Here is a 20,527-nt window from a genome sequence, read left to right on the forward strand (position 1 = left end):
TGAATGTTTTACATTTCATAAGCGTGCTGCACGTGTTTTTGTAAGTTAAGTGACATTTTTACAGGCAGACTGAACTTGAAAGTCTTCCCCCCACCCCACAGGTTATAGTATTCTGAAATCCTGATAAGTCTGACGTGCTGTGCTTTCCTGACTGCCAAGTGAGAGAGTCCGTCTCTATTTTGTGTTTTTCTTCTCTCCTCTTTAGACGTGCAGAGCAGCCCCCACAACCAGTTCACCTTCAGACCCCTCCCGCCGCCGCCGCCACCTCCGCACGCCTGCACCTGTGCCAGGAAGCCACCCCCGGCGGCTGACTCTCTTCAGAGCAGATCAATGACTACCCGCAGCCAGCCCAGCCCAGCCGCTCCAGCTCCCCCAACCAGTACGCAGGATTCAGTTCATCTGCATAACAGCTGGGTCTTGAATAGCAACATACCATTGGAGACCAGGTACTTGAGCTATTATCGATCCCACTAAACTTAAATATTGGCACAGGATGATTCCACTGAGTGCAGAAGCGCATCTCATCAGAGATCTGCAGAGACGCAGATACTCACACAGATACACGCCCAGATGCCTGGGCAAAAAGGCAGACCCCTCCACAAGCATACGACCCACGCAGGCACACCCATCTAGATCCAGGCACACCCACAGACAGACCAAAGCAGATGACTGTGTAAAGAGGAAACCACACATTCGTAAACACCCCATGGGCAGACACCCACAAAAACATATGAAACCAAACAATTACCTAAACTGTCACTGTATCCTCGAAGTAAAAGGCAGTTGTCCCTTGTTTTAAGATGCTGTGACTTTATTCCTGCCTGGTCACCAGGTTCATCAGTAAGATTTTTCTAGATTCCATATATATGCGTTAGCATACAGTATTTGCTGATTCACTTGTTGTACAGCAGAAACTACCACAACATTGTAAAGCAATTACACTCCGATACATGTGTATAAAAAAAAAAAGATGCCGCACTATTACAGGAAAATCCAAACACAGTTGGAGGAACAGCCATAGCTTACATTTTATTTATTTCAAGATTCTTTGACAAAGTAAGTTGCCTTCAAACATTTTTAAAAAGGATTTGCTTCATTGGAAGTCCACGTGTAATTTTAAAAACTTGATTCTGCCTTTAGGATGAAGTTTGATTTTTTTTGAGCAAAAAGTTTGCCTCTATTTTTCTGTTGCTCCATATATTTAGGTTTCAAGATGCCTCCTCAAATCTTTGTCAGGTGATTAAAGTTCTACTTCCTCCACAGTTCTAGGTTCCTTGATCATAATAGACTTTAGCACTAGATGGGATTAATTGAGAAATTCTTCATCATTTCTAGTTACTCTCTCTTAAGTCAAAAATTACAACTTTCTATTAATGTAGAAAAACATTGCCTAACAAAGCACAGTATTCTGTTATCTGTTAAACTGAAGGATTTCCCTTTGTCTTTTTTTTTTATAAATTTATTTATTTATTTTATTGGCTGTGTTGGGTCTTTTTTACTGTACGTGGGCTTTCTTTTTTTTTTTTTACATCGTCAGGATAACATTTATTTCCCCCCCCCACGAGTCCCCCCCCCACCCTCCCCGCCCCAGTCCCCTAAGGCATCTTCCATCCGGGCTTTCTTTTTAGTTGCCGTGAGTGAGGGCTACTCTTCGTTGTGGTGCGCAGGCTCCTCATTGCCGTGGCTTCTCTTGTTGCAGAGTACGGGCTCTAGGCGCGTGGGCTTCAGTAGTTGCAGCACATGGGCTCAATAGTTGTGGCTCACAGGCTCTAAAGAGCAGGCTCAGTAGTTGTGGCGCACGGGCTTAGTTGCTCCGTGGCATGTGGGATCTTCCTGGGGCAGGGATCGAACCCGTGTCCCCTGCATTGGCAGGCGGATTCTCAACCACTGCACCACCTAGGAAGCCCATTCCCCTTGTCTTTTATATGTCTTCTTTAGCTCTACCACCAAAGCTTTTTCTAAACACATTTGTATGCAAACAGTGGGTATAATAATATCACTTGATAAGCGATGTCTGGTGTCAACTCTGATCAACTTCTATCCCAATAATCTGAGAATTGGAATGGAAAGGGGAGGACTAATGAACTCACATTATAAGACTTTTTTTTTCCTTAGCAGCATATTAACTTAAATGCCAGCCATAGCATCAGAAATATGTCACCATCAACAAACTGAAAGCACTATGGCCCAGATCCAGGAAACTTTATATCATCCATCACTAACTAGATTAAATAGTTTCATAAACTGATATTTCTGATCTCTCCCAAGCGATAATATAGCAGTCAGCACCTATGGTGAAGATAACCGAGTTAGAACTGTATTAGTGACGAGGTTTATGTATCATTTCCCTTTTTTTTTAATTGAAAGGGCAGGGGGAAGTGAATGAAGTGAGAGAAGCAGAGAGCAATGTATATCTTCAAGGAGTTTTCAGTAACGGTGGTGATTTACTCACTTTTCTTTTAATTCCTTTGCTGGGCTTACTGATAGCTAAGAAAGCAGTGGGCCAGTCTGGTTAACTAGCAGTCTTGATAAGCAAACAGACTTCTTTCATCGAAGAAGCCAAATAACAGGAAATCTGGAAGGAGGGTGGGGAATGGGCTCAGGCAAATGGAGAGAGAAAACTATTCTTATTTGAAATGTACATCTAGGCATGTTTGTACAAACTGCACCCACGGACCTTCTGTATCTATGCAAGGAATGTATTAATTGGTCTCAGTTTCATAAGACGCAGAGAAGAACATAAGTTTTCATGTGAGACTGAGCAGAGAGAGAGTACCTTTTTAGTACATTTGGAAATATATTCAACATCACAAAGATGAATTTAAAAAAAACCTAGAAACCCTATCAGGTTGATCAGCTAGGATTTTCTAAATATATCATTTACAATGATCATTTCACATGTAGTCAATGGAAGGTGACTCTGAGTGCCCTGGCACTTAATTATGAACTGTGTGACACAAACTCTCTGAGCCTAAGCTTCCTCATCTGTAAACACGAGTCTAAAAATGCCTCTCTCAGGACTTCCCTGGTGGTCCAGTGGTTAAGACTCCACACTCCCGTTGCAGGGGGCACGGGTTCAACCCCTGGTTGGGAAATAAGATCCCGCCTGCCGCACAGCACTGCCAAAAAATAAATAAAACAGTGGATATGTAAATCAACTATACTTCAATTTAAAATAAATAAATAAATAATAAAAGTGCTGTCTCAACAGATTGTTAAGAAGGTTAAGCTGGTGTAACAAAATGTGCCTCATACATCGTAAAGCATGATAGAATTGAAAGGTAATCATGCTATCCCTACTAAGTGGTTACCTGTCCCTGCCTAAATTGTCTCCAAAATAGGGAATCGACTCATTCCTAAGGCGTTCCATTTCACCTCAGACAACCACCAGAAGATTCTTATTGAACCAAAATCTCCCACCTCTTAACTCTATCCATTCCTCCCAGATCTAGTTCTGGGGTCTATCAAAATAAATAAAATCCCTCTCACACCTGATAACTCTTCACTGTTTCTGATTCTTCTCTGCTTTGAGCTAAACGTTTCCCAGTTCCTTCACTTGCTCTTCACTTTAACTGGTTGCAAATCCTCCATTCTGGTCTCTTCCCTTAGAACACACTTCAGTCTGTCCAGACCGCTCTTGAAGTGTCAAAGCCAAGGCTGAATGCAGGTGTGGTTATTAGGCTCTTTGGTTGAAAGGAACAGAGGTCATTCAAATTGCCTCAAATAATTGAGAACTTCTTTTTAAGACTGTTATCCCTCACAGGAACCCAGGAAATACTGGTCAACCCACAAGGAAGGGTAAGACCTATAGATCTCTGGCACTAATATGACACAGCAATTCTCTGCAGTTTTGCCACTCTTTGTCTTTTTCTTTGTCAGCTCAATATTTCTTTTGTCTACCACAGTTTCTACTGTCTCATAGCAATGTCAGGTTTTCATTGCACTGTGTAACTCCAAGCGTACCTCCCAGCACCTCTCACTTTATCCCTTTAGTACCTGTCCCAGTGCTACCTGCCTAATTCTCCTGCTAGCTCTAGGTTTAAAAACCTAAGAGCGCAAATTTGATTAGCCCAGTTCATCCCTTTTGTACCAGGCAGTGTTTAAGTTTCTTAGCAAGGCCTGTCAGTTATCCTCCCAGTCAGTTGAGGCTAAGGGGAGAGAAAGATCATGTGATTAAAAAAGCAAAAGCATGGACACCTATAGCTGCCCCTGAGCAAGAGCTGGGAGCAGATCTGATGTACCTAACATGAAATGCTCAGCAGACAGTCGACTTGATTGACTCATTGAGGAATTTGTGCTATGACCAACAATCAGATGTCTCCCTTGTTCTAACTAAATACTTCTCTTAACGCTGTCTACTCCAATATTAGCATTTTTTTGGTGAATACATAACACTACAGATGCACACCGAAAACACGAAGTAACTAAACTCTTAAAACTTTTAAACGAGTTCTGAGGCTAAGGCACATTTTATTTATTCTATAATTATATAGTTGGTGTTTTTTTTTTAATTGGGTGTTTGGGATGGGGAAGATGTAGGTGGAAATGGGTTTAGAGCTTTGATTTGGCCTAATTTGATTTCATCTTGTTAACCTGTGTGTAGCTGAATTCTAACTCTGCCATACAAAGTATTTGCATTCTGTTGTTCTCATAACTGTATCATCTGTAGGTTTGTTAGGTGTGCTTTCCTCATTTTTATGTAACTCATTAATAAAAATGTTATATAGGACAAGGTCAAGGTCAGAGCTCAGTGGCATACCACTGGGAACCTCCCCAGCAGGTTGACACTTATCCATCAGGCAGCATTCTTTTCCTGGCATACAACCCACATTTCTCCATCTTGTTCACAGGCATATCATGGGAGAGCTTGTCAAATGCCTTGCTCAAATCCAGATACAGAGTGCCTACATTTTTACTGATCTGCCAATCCAATAATCATATCAAAAGTAGAATGAAACGAGATTTGTCTAACATGACTTGGGTCTTAGAGAATTTATGTTGCCTTCTGATGGTTACTAATTTTTTCTAAGCACTTACAAATCATCTTCTTAATAACCTGTTTTAGGATTTTGCACTCAATCAACAGGATGTCCCTTGTCTAATCTAAGGAGCCCATGTGCTTTTTGTCTCTTTTCAAAACCAAAGCCAATACTAAAGTCTTCTGATATATGTCACCCCTACCACAGTCCCAACACTTCAGCAACTATGACTGAGCCATCCAACCCACAAAACCTCTCACCATGCTGCAATATAATTTTAATCCATTTAAAACAGTTGAGTGCCTTCTTACGGACACCTTGCCTACCTTAGGCTTCAATTTATAGTTATTGATACTGACTATCATTTTAAGTCTAGATTCATTCTTTTTCACAAAAAAAGATACAATCGGTCATTCAATAGCATTCCTTGAGTTGCACATCTATCCTATCCTTGCTCTTCTTGCTCTAAACATATTTTTAAAAAACTGTTCTGTCATCTTTAGCAGGTTTTTTTCAACCTTTAGGGTCATTTTGGGTATGAATCATCTTGGCGTTTTTTTTTTTAACCACACTCTCTTATATTTATTCATCCTTGATTTTCATCCCTTGATTTTGGTGCATGTTCTTTAGAAACCAAAACTGGATGGAGAGCACCCAGTACAGGCACACTGGTTTCAATAGCCAGCAAACCTCCCCAGCTGACTCTACTTAATTCATCTCCTTTTTTAAGAGTGTCTCTGAGCATGGAATCATACCTACTTCACTTTAGAGAACTGCTTTCCTAAAGTCTAGGATTTTGCTTCATATAGTACTTATGGCCTCTCAGCTAAAATGGTTGCTTCCTCTAAAGGTTTCTATCACCTCACCAGTTTCTCTTTTTTTAGTCAGTGAGAGAAACAAATCTCCTTCTCATTTCCTCTACCTGCTGGAGGGTGGAGTTGTCAACAATGGAGGTTGAAGACTTGTCAGATGTTGGCCTTTAGTTACATAATATGTCTAGCTGATGTCTGTAGAGCTGAAATCACTCATGTTTGCTACACTTACTCTTAGAACACTTTTGGAGTCTGTGTCAGAGCATCTATTTCCTGCATCTGGCCAAGTGTTTTATTGTAGACTCCCTGATCTATTCATCAAAATGAATCTTGCTTAAAGTTTTTGCTGTGATATTCAGTACTAGGGAGAACTTGGATTTGATATTAACATAACCACTTCAACTCACAGCTACAAATCAGAATTGTGTGGAGGAGCCAGGCCTGGCCAGAAGAATGGGGAGCAACTATCTTCATTGATTTTTCGCATAGTCTGACAGATGGCTGTAGCTTGTTATGAGAGGCTAACGGTCCTCGGTGGCTTTAGGCCAATGTGACAATTAAGGCGAGCCAACGTGTTATTTTTACAAAAGAAGAGCCAGGGCCATTGGTGGAGGAGATATTGACAAGGAGTGGAAAGAGAAATGAAATCTGCATGACCAATGCTTGTTACCAGATTTATAGAGCTAGTGTCTATCTTGGGGAAATCAGAATCATTTGGAAGAAGTATTCATTACTGGGGATGGCAGTAACTTAAATATCTGTGGGACAATACTCTTTAAACATTAACCCATAAATGTCTCTAGTGGTAGTTGTCTTTATTTTATAGTACTACTAAAATCTACCTAACATTTATAAGTAGGTCCCCCCCCCCCTCAGGACATTTGCTGCGGAAAAATAGATTTAGAGACCATTTTTTCCTTCAATAATGACTAGAGGGGAAAAAAAAGCTCAGAATGTACATATTCACTGCTTAGATCCAGCAATATCGCATGCTTTAATCCTTTCACAGCACTGGGGTTAGCAAAATCTATCTTCAGCCACAGATTTAAAGATTCTTTTTAAGACAGGAAAAGACTTCGTGGAACTAATCTATGACCTATAAATCCTGTTTACTACAGATGAACAGGAATCAACCAAGCTTTTCAGCCTACACCAAATGATGGATGTGGAATATGTTAAATTTACATGAAGGAGTACTCTGTAGCCTTTAAAATATATTTTACATATTGAGAATAAATATATATCTTTAGTAGTCTATTGTGCTTGGGCAGTGAAGAGCAATATTTTGGAGACTATTGTGACAGTCGCTAGTCACTTTGGTGGTGGTATTATTTTTAAAAATGCTTTTGAATTGACTATAGTTTCAACTGAAAATTAAAACCATAGACAAACATAATGTGTTTCATTTTATAAAGAAAGGAAATTTCACCATAGGTGAGATGAAATCTGGTTTTAATATGGAGAAGATTTATTTAGCAATCCAAACGTGAATCTAAACAGATGTTTTTAAAGAATTTTAAAAAATGAGTTGATTGGTGAAATATGTAAATATAGCAAACAAAAAATACATTTTAGAGGAATCTCTGTACTAACCTTTTGCCCTCCCTCATCATATATACTTCCTTATCCTGGGTTATATATTTAAAACAGAAATATCTGGTTTTGCTCCAGAGAGAAACTAGTTCTTCATTGACTGCAAAGTTACTTATCCAGTTAATCATTGCCATATCAAGTTAATAGACACTTGTCTGTTGTATTTTACTAAAAATGTAAAATATATTTGAAGTAGCAAAAGATGATTTTCCTGTCAGTTATTCTCATTTTCTACAGAGGGGTGTGTGTGTGTGTGTGTGTGTGTGTGTGTGTGTATCAAAGACATCCAACTAAACATCTCGCTTTGGGGAAATCCAGCTGGTTTTTTTATTAATTCCACAACACAAAAATGTTTGTAGCTTCAAAAGCAAAAGATAAGATCAGGTTAAGTCCTGAGGTCTTTGAAATGTCTCTGCAAGAATTGTGAAAGTGTGGTACTGAGTATTCCATTTAAAGAACAGGAAAGCTCAAAAAGAATTGCCCCCTTTGGCGAACAAATAAGTAAATAAACAGTAACATCTGCTTCGCCATTCTGTTAATTTTTTTGGTGTGATATCTGAGGGTATAAGAATGTGTACAACGTGAATATTTTAAATGAAAAACAGTTCATTATAAACACTGTGGGGAATTAATTCTAGCATAGATAAGTTTTTACAAATTTCAACAAATACTTATTGAGTGCCCACCATGTACCATCCACTGTTCTGGTTGCCAGGGCTACATCAGAGAACAAAATAGACCAAATCTCTGTCTTTATGGAGTTTACATTCTAATGGGGGAGACAGCCTTTACCCTAAAATGTTAATTATATATATATATATTTATATACATTATAATATATATTATAACGCTAATAATATTGCAGGAGTTGTGACCTGGCTAGATGTAATATGAGAGAAGGGGGCGAGGGGATGAAGATATCTCTTAGAAGTCTTCTTTTACCTGCCTTCTCTTCCCCACAGCAGTTTTCATAGAATTGCCCATTATCTGTGGCCTCACAGCAGCCTGTTCATGTGTCTATGAAGACTTTATTCCATTGTGTATTTGCACTTGAAATGTTTCATTAACTTGTCTTTATTCCCTGTTGCAACGTGAGTGAAAGACTGAATATGCCTTTTTTTACTTTGATTCCTTAGTTCTTGGTTTATATAGTCCAACAAAATTTGTATAGAGTATATGGACAGAGCAATGGAGTAACTGAGCAAGGAACTACAGATGGAGTAGATTTCTGAAATCAGAAACAGTACTTTGTAAAAGCAGTGAATTCTGTTTTGGAAACGTGTATGTGGAACATCTAGTTGGAAATGTCCAATATCTAATAAATAGTTGCAAATATGGATCTGTGCTTCAGGAAAGGAAGAAAAACAGAAAATGTTTTTCTCCCACCACTTACCAGATGCTTACTATGTGCCAAATATTGTGCCAAGCTATTATCACATTTATTCCAACTTATAGTTTTTAAAACTGAGGATTACAGAAGTCGAACAGTGTACCACAAGATCACCAGTTAGTAAGTATTGAAGCCAGCTCATGATAGACATGGATAATTAAGAATTTCATAGGTAGATGTAGTAATTTAATTTCTTTGAATGATGGAAGAAATACTGGAAAACCTACAGGAGAGTTTAGTGTAAGAAGAAGAGAATAAACCAAACCATGGAAACACATTTTAGGAACCCATGAAGGAGAGAAAGCCAGTACAGGTGATTGAGGAGTAATCATAGAATAGAACAAAAGCAGAGAGAAGAAAATATCAAGGAGATCATCATCATGATTTCCAAATGCCTCAGAGGAATTAAATGGGATGTGGATGAGCACACACCATTGATTCTGTCCATTACAGGCTTCTTGATTTTTCAGCAGCTAGTTTCAGTACAGTGATAACATTGAAGCAAGACTACAGTGGGTTTGAAGAACTGGCAAGAGGTAGGAAAATGGAAATAGAAGGTAGAGTACTGTTTTGAAATAGAAAAGCAGATTGAGAAGAAGCTGAATCTGGGTAACACATTCATATAAGTTGGAAGGAGGAAAAAGAACAGGGGAGGGACTACATTTAATAAGAAGGTACACAGTAGTCACCAGGATGGCAATGCGATTGACAGAAAGAAACCTACAGACCAAGTTAGAGATCAAGTTTCCTTAATGGTAAAGAATATGGAAACTTGCAGAGATGCACACATAATGCTGAGGAAAACTGAATGATCCCACAGTGGTATAGGCTTCCTGGGTTGCCAAGTCTCAACAAGCGCATACAACTGATAATGACACTGCCTTTGGTGAATAATGCATCGCTTAGGTGCAAGAAGTTTGTCTTTGCTAATCTCAAAGTAGAGGGAGGTATTATACCACGCTTATTTTAAGTTGACTTTCAAATATAAGTCATATTTCCAAGGGCAAACAGCTATTATTTGCCAACCCAAGATTATAATTCAGACTTCTGGTCTCCATCTGGCACACATAAAACACTAGGCAGTCCCCTGTTGTTGATGAAGATACTCAATAGTGACATGTATGCCCAGGGCTTCATGGATAACATAAATGCTAACTTATGACTCTTTCTGATTGAACTATCAAAATTTCAAGTACAATATAAAAACACAAAGATATCACTGACTCTTTCCTTTTGTGGCATTATATTAGCCTCCTAAGTAAATTGATTTTCTTTTCAAATAAAGTATTTGCAATCTGCTATTTCCCCTACCCTTCAACCTTTCAACTAAAATAATTGGGTTATTTTTGGTCTATGACAGTCAGATCTTTCAAATTTGTCACTTACCCTACTGAATAGCATCATTAACTTAGATAGTTTTACAACAACGTGGCTGGTTTCTTCTTAGTAGATACGCTTGTAGCTAAATACTTTCCTTTATTTGTAATAGTCAAAAGACTCAGATTTTAGATAATATATTGTATATATGTGCATGGGTGTGTGTGTGTGTGTGCACAGGTGCGCATGTGTGTGTATGTAAGTATGTATGTATAATTATCTATTGTCCAAAGTCCTTTCACTCGTTATCTCATTGTAAACTTTTAACAATCCTGGGAGGTAGACATAATAGAAATCATGTCCACTTTAAAGATAAACTGGGTCTTGGGAAATTTTACTAATTTCTCCCCATGGGAGTTTATTACAAGATCTGGAGCTAGAATGCAAGTCTCCATGCAACCAATCCAGTATTCTTTGTACTATAACAATTTGTCTCTGGAGTATATAGAACCCCAAGTCCCCAAGTCATCCCTTTTTGTCTTTTGGTGAATATTTATAGTTCATTTAAATTTCCCTGCCTGGAGACATAATCTAGGTTTTATTCTATTTATATTAAAATCTTGATGAGCCTAAATGCCCAGAAAACTGGGGGTTCTGGTTAATTGGATTTGGTGGTTAGCTTAAGGTTAAATAGAACTTTTGAAAAATTACCATACTTGTTGAAAATCATTCTTAAATGTGAATCTACTTTCCATTTTAAACCAAATGATCATAATGTAATCTTTTAAAATTGAAAATCTTACAGTAAGTGAGGGTTGTCATTTTGAACGTGATTTTTTATTGTACAGCACTCTAGATGTAAAAGATATTGTAGATAGAACAAAATGTCTAGTGGTCCCAGGATATCCTTTGTAAATTTTGGATGGCCTCTTGAGAGTAGTTGAAAAAAGCATTGAATTTACAGTTAGAAGTCAGGAGTCCAAGTCCAGTTCTGCCACTAAATAGTTGTGTGACCTTGACAATGTCTGTTTCTTTCTCCTAGCCTCATTTTACTCAATAGTCAGATGAGAGAATAAAGCTAAATGATATTTGAAGTTGTCTCTGGCTTTAGTAACTCCGTTATTCCATGGCTTGCCTTCTTGTCATTTGCTCCTCTACTGAAAGAATCCTACTCTACTAAGCTTTTCAGTTAGTTGGATTCTAATTAACTGCAAGATTACTAATTCTAGGTGAGGTCCCCAAACAAGTCAGAAAAATTTAAGTTGAGAAATCATGATTCCTTTGAGAATTTCCAATAGCCAAGAGGAAATAAGGAAAACATTACATATGCCTGTGTCTCAGAGGGTAGCCATAATGACAGGCAAGTATAGTGAAGAAGGCAGTCTGAGGCCAGTGCGAGACTAGTCTCATTCCGTTTTGCCTGATACGTAATAGGTGTTCAGCAAAAGTTTGTTGAATAGATGAATTTAAGAACAAAACCCTTCATAGAGACAGGATTCAACATGCAACATCTTATGCAGAGATTTATCTTGCCTTGGGTCATATTGTGAAGCTGCAGTAGTTTCAGTATTCTCCTTCATATTGTCATTCTCTGTGTAATTGTGAAATAAATATAGCTTCATTTTTGTGTTTCTTATTCAAAGGTAAAAATATAATCTGTTTTGGGTTTAAGTTCCAAACAGCCACTTCTATATCGCATCCTGTAAATTCATGATGATTTTTTTCTGAGTATTGACAACGGTGCAGAGAGAAAATAGACTCAGGTTTAATAATATATTTGCCAAATGGAGATGTATATTTAGAGGTCAAAGAAGTACATGAAATCACTATACTCTTGAAGTTGGTCTTACCTTGTTTATCTTCCTGTGTTGTTCGTGAATAATTAAAGTGAACCAATGAGTTTCTCCTTTGCCTTCTTGAATCCACTCAGCAGGGAACCAGGGAGAGAATATTCCTGTAGAAGGAAGACCTAGTTTCCACAAATTCTCCCATCTTCAAGAGGGAATATAATCATTGACTTTAGAGCATGGAACAAAGCTGAATTTGACTGTTTCTTAGTGGCCTAACCTTAGGGGAGTTAATGTTATTTCAATTGCTGTGATTACTGTATATTGTGCACGTTTTAATCAGTAGTTCAGGTTTGGATTTATGTCTCGTGACAGGTTCATGAGGGGTATAGTTTGAAAAGCAATTTGAAGAATTGAAAGTAGAAAGTATTTTCTGTTCTCCATGTTTTATAAAGATTTTCTTACTTGGTCAGCAGGGTAAATGTTGGAGGTAATTATGAGTGAGTTGTATATGCTCTCTGGCCCTAGGGTTCAGGATATTTTGTTTGGGTAATAGAACAATCCCAAGTGCAAATAGTCTCAAGGGAGGAACGGCTGTGAACTTGGGAAGGGAGAGAAGATCATGAGTGCTTGGCAAGAAAATCTTTCTCTGGAAGTCTTTACAGAATGACAGATTCCTTCCTATAGGGCCATTGAATACTTCAAAACTGCTTGTTCCAATCAGAGGAATAGTTTTCGACCAAGGTTTCTCAATCTTGACCCTGTTGATATTTAAGCCTGGATAATTCATTGCTTTGGGGGCTGTCCTGTACATTAGAGGCTGTATAGCAGCATCCCTGACCTCTACCCATTAGATGCCAGGAGCACCCTCTCCTCAGTCGTGACAACCTAAAATGTCCCCAGACATTGCCAAATATGGGCCCATTTGTCCCCAGTTGAGAAACACTCTTTGAGATTCGATAGTGAGACAAAATCTATTGTTTCCTTACCTGCTCAATTTACTCGCCTCTCTTCAGAGGCTTGCGATTTCTTTTTTCCCTTCCCAACTTCCCCCTTCCTATTCCTTTCTTCTTAAATCTTTGTTGGAGGGTTTAGATAATTCTCTAGTCTATGACATAATTGGGGTTGGAAACCACTGTTATGGACTGAATGTTTGTATTGCCCCAGAATTCATATGTTGAAAACCTAATGCCCAAGGTGATGAGATTAGGTAGGGTTTTGCAAGGTGATTAGGTCATGAGGGCAGAGCTCTCGTTAATGGGATTAGTGCTCTTATAAAAGAGAGCTCAGATTGCTCCCTACCTCCTTCTGCCACGTGAGGACACAGCAAGAAGTTGTCAGTCTGCAGCCCAGAAGAGGGCCTTCACTGGAACCCTGCCATGCTGGCACCCTGATCTTGGATGTTCAGCCTTGCATGTAAGAAACACATTTCTGTTGTTTATAAGCCACGCAGTCTATGGTATTTTATTATAGCAGCCCAGATGGATTAAAATAACCACTAAACTAAATCCATTTAGTCAGTATATCATTGTTCACTAATAACTAGACAGCCTATAACAAGGGAGGCCAGAGTGGCCCCCAAAGCAACTAACAAATGGTCTCCTACCCTTGCATATATAGCCATATCTATCTATCTACCTATCATCTACTTCTCTATAACATTTCCTTTCTTATTCTATTCCTTTCTCTTCCCCTACACTCTTCATTCTTCCTATATTCACTCTTTATTCTCACTTTCCTGTCTTTATAGCTACACTACTCTTGGGCATTTCTTAGCTATTCGGATATTGTTCTTTCTAAAAAACTTACATAAGAACACAGAAGCCTGAAAAGAAATGGCACATTTGGGAAACCATACATGACATAGGATGGCCAGAGATTATAGAGCATGGGAGACAATGGCAGTAGTGAGGCCGAGAGGTCTGCAGAGGCCAAATCATGAAGGCTCTTATCAGAGTAATAGACCTTCATCTCAAAAACAGGAAAAACACAGGAAATCAGAAAGAAAAATATATCTACAAATTCTGTCACTCGAAGATAGTTACTATTAAGATTTCCATACATTTCCTATGGGGTTAGATTTCTGCAGAATAGGTATTTGAAATTGGAATTGTTGTTTTTGTGTGGGAAGGGACAGCACATAGTTGTGGTTGTGCTATACATATGAATTCTGGGTTTTGTTTCCCAATGTGGAAAATCACTTATTGCTTTAGAAATCATCTGGTTAATGGGAACAGAAATGCTTTAAAAAACCAAATCTAGGGAAAAAGGAGGTTTTAAAAACTGATACAGGATAGTCTCACAGGGAAAGGACACTGAGTACAACGAGGCCTAATGAGAGCTGGAGCTCTTCGCATTGTTCTGTTTCTTTCTGGGGCCACATGATGGCTCATCTCTGCTTCTCTGCACACATGCTCTGTTCTCAGGCTTCATTCTAGGTGGAATTATTTTTATCTGTTTCCCTATTATGCTGCAACTCCAGCTCTGGCTCAAAATGACCTTGCATCTTGGCTTTCCTAGCTGACAAGTTTCTGTGTCTAGATTTCTGAGAGAGAAGTCAAGAGAGAGAGAGACAGACACAGAGACAGAGAGAGAGAGAGACAGAGAGGAAGAGAGGCAGGGAGAGAAAATATGATTGTCTCTGAGGTCGGGTGTCCAATTCTGGTCCAATTAACTATGACTGAGAGCAGTGCGGAGTGAGTTTGGGAAGTTCATGGGTAGGGATGCTCTGTCCAGGGCTCTGTGCAGAGAGACAAAGGTCAGCATACCTAATATGCTTTTGTGGTTAAAAATTCTTAATTTTTTTATGGCTCCATAACATTCCATGGAATGAATGGACTAGACTCCTCCCATATTTGCATCTGCTCTCTTTTAATCAGTGGATGAAGAAGGAGATTGAGAATCATGGGTTGGAAGTTTTTAGGGCTGAAGACTGGAAGGGTCAAACACCACTTTTGCTCACCCTTCACATTTCATTACCCAGAACTCAGTCACATGACCATACCTAATGGAAATGGTGACTGGGAAATGTAGTCTATCTGTGTGCCCAAGAGAAAAGGAGAACATGGACGTTGGTCAGGAGTGGACAGTTTCTGCCTCAGGCCATGTCTTTGATTTTGAGGCTGATATTTGAGAAGACAGCCGTGCCCTTTGCCAGTTTGTCCCTTAGAGAAACGTTACGGTGAGTAAGTTAGAGGACTGATTTGAGTGACATTTCTTATTTTATGGCATTATAAAAAACATTCTTGCTTTATTATACATGTATGAGTAAGCCTTTCAGAGAAATGAAAGCTAATGAAAGCAAGTGTTGATCAACATTCTTTAAAAGTTGCATTAGAATAATCTAGATTTCACTAGCTTAGTGGTAAACTCTTAGGTTCTGTCCTTATTATACGCCTTTGTACTTAGTTTGAAACACTCTTTAAAATAAAATGTCCTTGCTAATATAGATGACAATTCAATAAAAAGAAATGATACAGAAAAGTATACCATGTCAACTGGCCCATAAAATAAACGAGGATGAGGCACATCTGCGGAAAATGAAGAGGAACAGCAAGGTAATTAAGGTATATAACGCTCTGCCCACTACCCACTCCTCTAAAAAGAGAAAGAAAGAAATCAGCCAAGTAACCAGTGAAGACCAAGTCTATAAAATCAGCAGGTTGCTCTGGTGAGTAACATTGGGACTGGACTTTCAGCTTTTGCAAAGGGAGATATCATTGAATTTCTTTACAAAATGAATGAATTTCTCATAAATCCTACAACATTTAGGATCTGGTTTAATTTTAAACGTGTGTTCATAAATTTTGCCTAGGTTCCATGTTTGTTCCCATTTAAAATGGTCCATGGTGGGAAATGAACTCTTGAAAATGGTGGGGTGGCATTTTGTTATGCCTTCATGGAGAAGGTGTACAAAATCATAAGAGGATTGAAGGTCTTACCCATCAGTAGCTTTCCAAACTGTTTCTAGTTTGAAAGGATTACAGCTTCCACACCATATCTCGGGACCTAAATTAAAGAGAATGAGAAAATGGTAAGCTTACTAATCTAAGTAAATAATTTTTATATGTTGGGCTTAGCCTTTTAATACAGGAACGTTTATAATAAAAGAAAATACTAATTTCATATTTACCCTTCAAGTGGTGTAGGGTTTTTAATATCAATTCTTAAATTAAAATTACATCTACAGAGCATGGATTTAACTTAGAGAAAGAGAATGAGAAGATGACTTGAAAGGGCATTATTATGAAGTGGAGGATAATTGTTTATTTTCATTTATTTTGGAGTCTACTAAAGCATCTTGGTCAAACATTGTAGAATACATAGTGTTTTCTTTCTTTAGCATTTATGTATACGCCATGTGTGTGTGTGTGTGTGTGTGTGTATGTGTGTGTGTGTGTGTGTGTGTGTGTATTCCAGCCCTACTGGCTCCAGCGTATCGCTAAATGTCCTGTTACAGAAATGTTTGATTTATATAGGAAAGTCTGATACACTGTTGAATGAAAAATGTTCTGATGTATTCTAAACAGGAAGACATCACAGTTCACTTTCATAATAAGTATGTATCCTCCTAATATCATCATGCCAATTCTGTAATTAAAAGAGTTGAAATAAATATTTCCATTAAAACATATTCAGTGGAGTAATAAGCTCATATATATTCATTTTGAAAAGAGAAATGCCAGTTGATTATGTGATTTAAGAAGATTTTTATTACCTTAATGACTAGCATTAGGAGTGACATCAGGGATGTTGTGAGTTAGTATGTGCACAGTGGTTAAGTAAGTGGGTTTCATTGTGCATGGATGTGAAAATATCTATCGAACACCTACTGTTTGTGAGGCACAATTCTAGATGCTGGGGATACAGCAATAAATAAGACAAACAGACATTTCTACTCTCATGTAGATTGCATTCTGGTAATCGAAAACACTGAGGTGCGGTCCCAACGCTATCATTTACTGGTTGCTTGACCTCGGAAAATTTACTTAAACTTAGTAACGCAACTTCAGCCTCCTGAACTATGGTATGTGAATAATATCATCTACCTTATAGGGTTACTTTGAGGATTCAGTGAAAAAAGAACCCACAAATTATTTTAGCAGAGTGCCTGGCACACAGGTGTTCAGCGAATGGTCATTGCTATTGCCGTTATCATTCACAGTGATTATTTCTAATTATTATTATTATTTTTATTAACAATAATTCTTTCCTTACTCAGACGTCTCAAACGGAGATGAAATGTGACTCAACTATTTTTTTGACTTATTTGCTTCTTTTAGATTACGTGAAAATAAAATGAAAACTTGTAATTGTCCTTTTACAATCAGGAATCCAAGAATATTTACTCACAAGTGAAACAGTTATTTTAGAGTGCCCAAGCCTCATTCATTCTGTACAGGGAATCAGGAGCCTTTTAGAAGAAGCAAAAACATCCTGTAAATCAATATATATTCATTGAGTACCTTTGAAGTATGAGACAGGGAACCTAGAAATTAAGACTTGGTCCCTGCCCTCAAGGAGTACACAGTCCAGAGGCAGTTGAGGAGGTAGAGCAGATATTACTTCTGATTAAAAGGCAAGAGGGAATAATAGCCACAGAAAAGATTTTTAAAGACCTCTCCCATTAGCTACTAACTACCTCACTTGGGAAATCACAAGAATACCAATCTAGACCATAGAATATAAGAATAGATTATAGAACTAAGACGTAAGCCTAGAAAAATTAAGGTTTAGATAGGTATCCTGAAACTATTTTTTTAACCTCTTAAAAATTAAGAACAACATGGAGAGACTATAAACTTTTTAAGGAACACTTGGCGTATAAGGTTTGAATGTGACATATAGACAGGGTGGCTTAAAATTTGGAAGAAAGAACCCTAGGACAAATAAAATGAAATCCACCTTTATATAGCTGTTAATAAAAAGAAAATCTTTTACCCCAAGAGGTTGTCCACGCTGATAATACCACCTAGGCTCAAACAGAGTTCAGATAAATACTCTTTTTAGGAGTATTTACCCTAAAAAGGAGTATCAAGAACAGGCTATTATGCAAAAACTAGAGATGTTGAGGTTGATATCTTGCCAGTAACCATGCTTTGCCACAAAACAACACTAGATATTCTTGTCAGAGAAGAAAATGGGGCTGACTCAGCATGACATTTTCTTTTATTTTCTCACGTTTTTGGAGGCATAAGAATAAATACCTATGAATAGACATTTCTCCAAAGAGAATATGAAAAACAGCCAACAATCTTAGGAAAAGAAGCTCAGCATCACTAATCATCAGAGAAATGCAAATCAAAACCTCATACCCGTTAGGATGGCTATCATCAAAAAGACAAGAGGTAAAAAGTGTTGGCAAGGATGTGGAGAAATGGAACCCTTTGCACTGTTGGTGGAAATGTAAAATGATACAACCACTATGGAAAACAGTATGAAGGTTCCTCAAAAAAATGAAAACAGGGTTGACGTGTGATCCAGCAATCCCACTTTTGGGTGTGTACTCAAAAACAGCTGGAAGCAGGAGCTCAGAGAGATATTTGCACGCCCATGTTCATAGCAGCATTATTCTCAGTAGCCAAGAGGTGGAAGCAACCCAAATGTTCATCAGCAGATGAATGGCTGAACACAATATGGTATATACATACAATTAATCAGCCTTGAAAAGGAATGAAATCCAGTCACATGGATAAACCTTGAGGACATTATGTTAGGTGAAATAAACCAGTCACAAAAAGACAGATATTGTATGATTCTACTTATATGATGTATCTAAAATAGTCAAATTTGTATCAACAGAAATTAGAATGGTGATTACCAGAGACTAGGGAGAGGGGGAAAGAGGAGCTGTTGTTTAATAGGTATAGAGTTTCACGTTTGCAAGATGAAGACGTTCTGGAGATCTGTTTCACAATAATGTGAAGATACTTAATACTAATGAACTATACACTTAAAATGGTATAGGATGGTAAATTTTGTGTTCTCTGCTTTTTTATCACAATAAAAATTCATTTAATAATTTTTTAAAAAGAATAAATACCTAAATTCCACTATCCTATCTGAATGTGATTTGGCCCTAATATCTTGACTCAAGGCCTTTTCATTGCAGTCTTCTTCTTTATTATTTTTTTTAAATCAACCTTAGATTATAACTGGAAGTAAGTTGAATTCCTTCCTCTGGGTATAACAATGAATCTAATGCTTGTAGCTAAGGGAATGCAGGTTTAGAGACTCATAAGTATGTTTACAAGATGTAAAAGAAAAAATTCATTGGTTATGTATGCATCTGTTGTTAGCAAGCTGTAGATTTCTGTCTGTTTCCTATAGAATTTCAAGTGCCGCCTTAAATCACATCATTTAGTGCTAACAGATACCCTCAGAATTATGTTGTATGTAGCGTTTAAAAAGAGAGAGTACATTTTCCCCTTTTTTATAGATGATTTTAAAATCCTTACAGGAGCATTTATTATATTCCCATTTACCACCACTGGGTCTCATCAGTCAAAGATTTTTTTTTTTTCAGTTTCCTTATATGCCCATTTCCTTTTAGCAATATCTTGCTTTTCGTTTTTGAATTTGAACTTGAATATTAAAACAGATGCAAAGGAGAGTACTACTTACACGTAAACTCTTGAACTGCATTTTTATCATTTCCTCTGTGGAAAAAACCCAAATGTATGAAATTGATAGCAACATTTTAGTATATCCTGAGGTCCCCTGGGAAAAGCAATGTGCTTAGACAGATGATCTGATTTTATGAGCACATAGCTGAAGTCTAGCACTGCGCATTTGTCTTTATGCTCCTACTTTTTTCAAGGACTATGAAAACACATTTAGGCAGTAGTTTCGCTTTCCAACAATGGACTGCAGAGCCTTTGACAATACATAGCATTTGCATTGCTGTTTTTCATGATGCACATCAAAGTACAGATCGCTTTCAGCAGAGAATCTTAATCTCAGCTTGTTAATAAGAAAACAGGAACCTTAGTATATGAACTCATTTTATAATCTACCCTGACTGAGGACTGCGATTTGGATCCCACTCAAATATGAATTAGTTTAAATGTTGCTCTGCTGCGACTGTTGAATTTATTCATCATGCTGTAATATTTTACTTATGAAACTGCATTTGGAAATCCTTTGGTATATATCAAGACGAAATTACAGTGCTCAGGGATATTGATTATTGCTTGTAATTGCCATCATAATAGCCCACAATTCTCTGTCTTTCTTTGTCTTTCTTCTACCTCTTAATGATGTACCAAACCAAATCAATAGCCAACATATGGGGCCACTTACGTTGTCTCAAAAATCCAATTGTTCTCCTTCATAAATATGCAAAGGGTCGAAGATTTTTATCTCCAAACATTGAATAAAAAAGCCCCATACTGCTAGAGTTCTCTTGTATCCCATAGGAACGTATCAGAGTGTTGCTCTATAGGATCAGTTATATGTTAAGTGACATTTTATCACCTCCAGAGTAACCACAAATTTGTGGTGGGGAGATGGGGAGGCTTCTCCATTCTGCTGTTTGTAAAGTGCTGTACTGCTCCCTCACTAGTAAATTAGATGGCCACAGGGGAAAACATAGGCTGGGAGGGATAACCAGACATTAAAGAAGAAATCTACCTCCTTATGACATGGAGG

The 20,527-nt window shown here is 37.9% G+C and overlaps 1 protein-coding gene across 4 annotated transcripts in view; it reads left to right on the plus strand.

The window, feature by feature from the left end:
- TENM1 (teneurin transmembrane protein 1) overlaps nucleotides 1–20,527 on the plus strand; it is a 538,104-nt gene that overhangs the window by 206,998 nt on the left and 310,579 nt on the right. For all 4 annotated transcript variants that reach the window (XM_057718000.1, XM_057718002.1, XM_057718001.1 and 1 more), the window contains one exon: nucleotides 206–446. In XM_057718000.1, the coding sequence (XP_057573983.1) occupies nucleotides 206–446 (241 nt within the window). The remainder of the gene's footprint in view (nucleotides 1–205; nucleotides 447–20,527) is intronic.

Source organism: Hippopotamus amphibius, chromosome X (assembly GCF_030028045.1).
Source record: "Hippopotamus amphibius kiboko isolate mHipAmp2 chromosome X, mHipAmp2.hap2, whole genome shotgun sequence".
In the NCBI taxonomy this organism is placed as follows: domain Eukaryota; kingdom Metazoa; phylum Chordata; class Mammalia; order Artiodactyla; family Hippopotamidae; genus Hippopotamus; species Hippopotamus amphibius.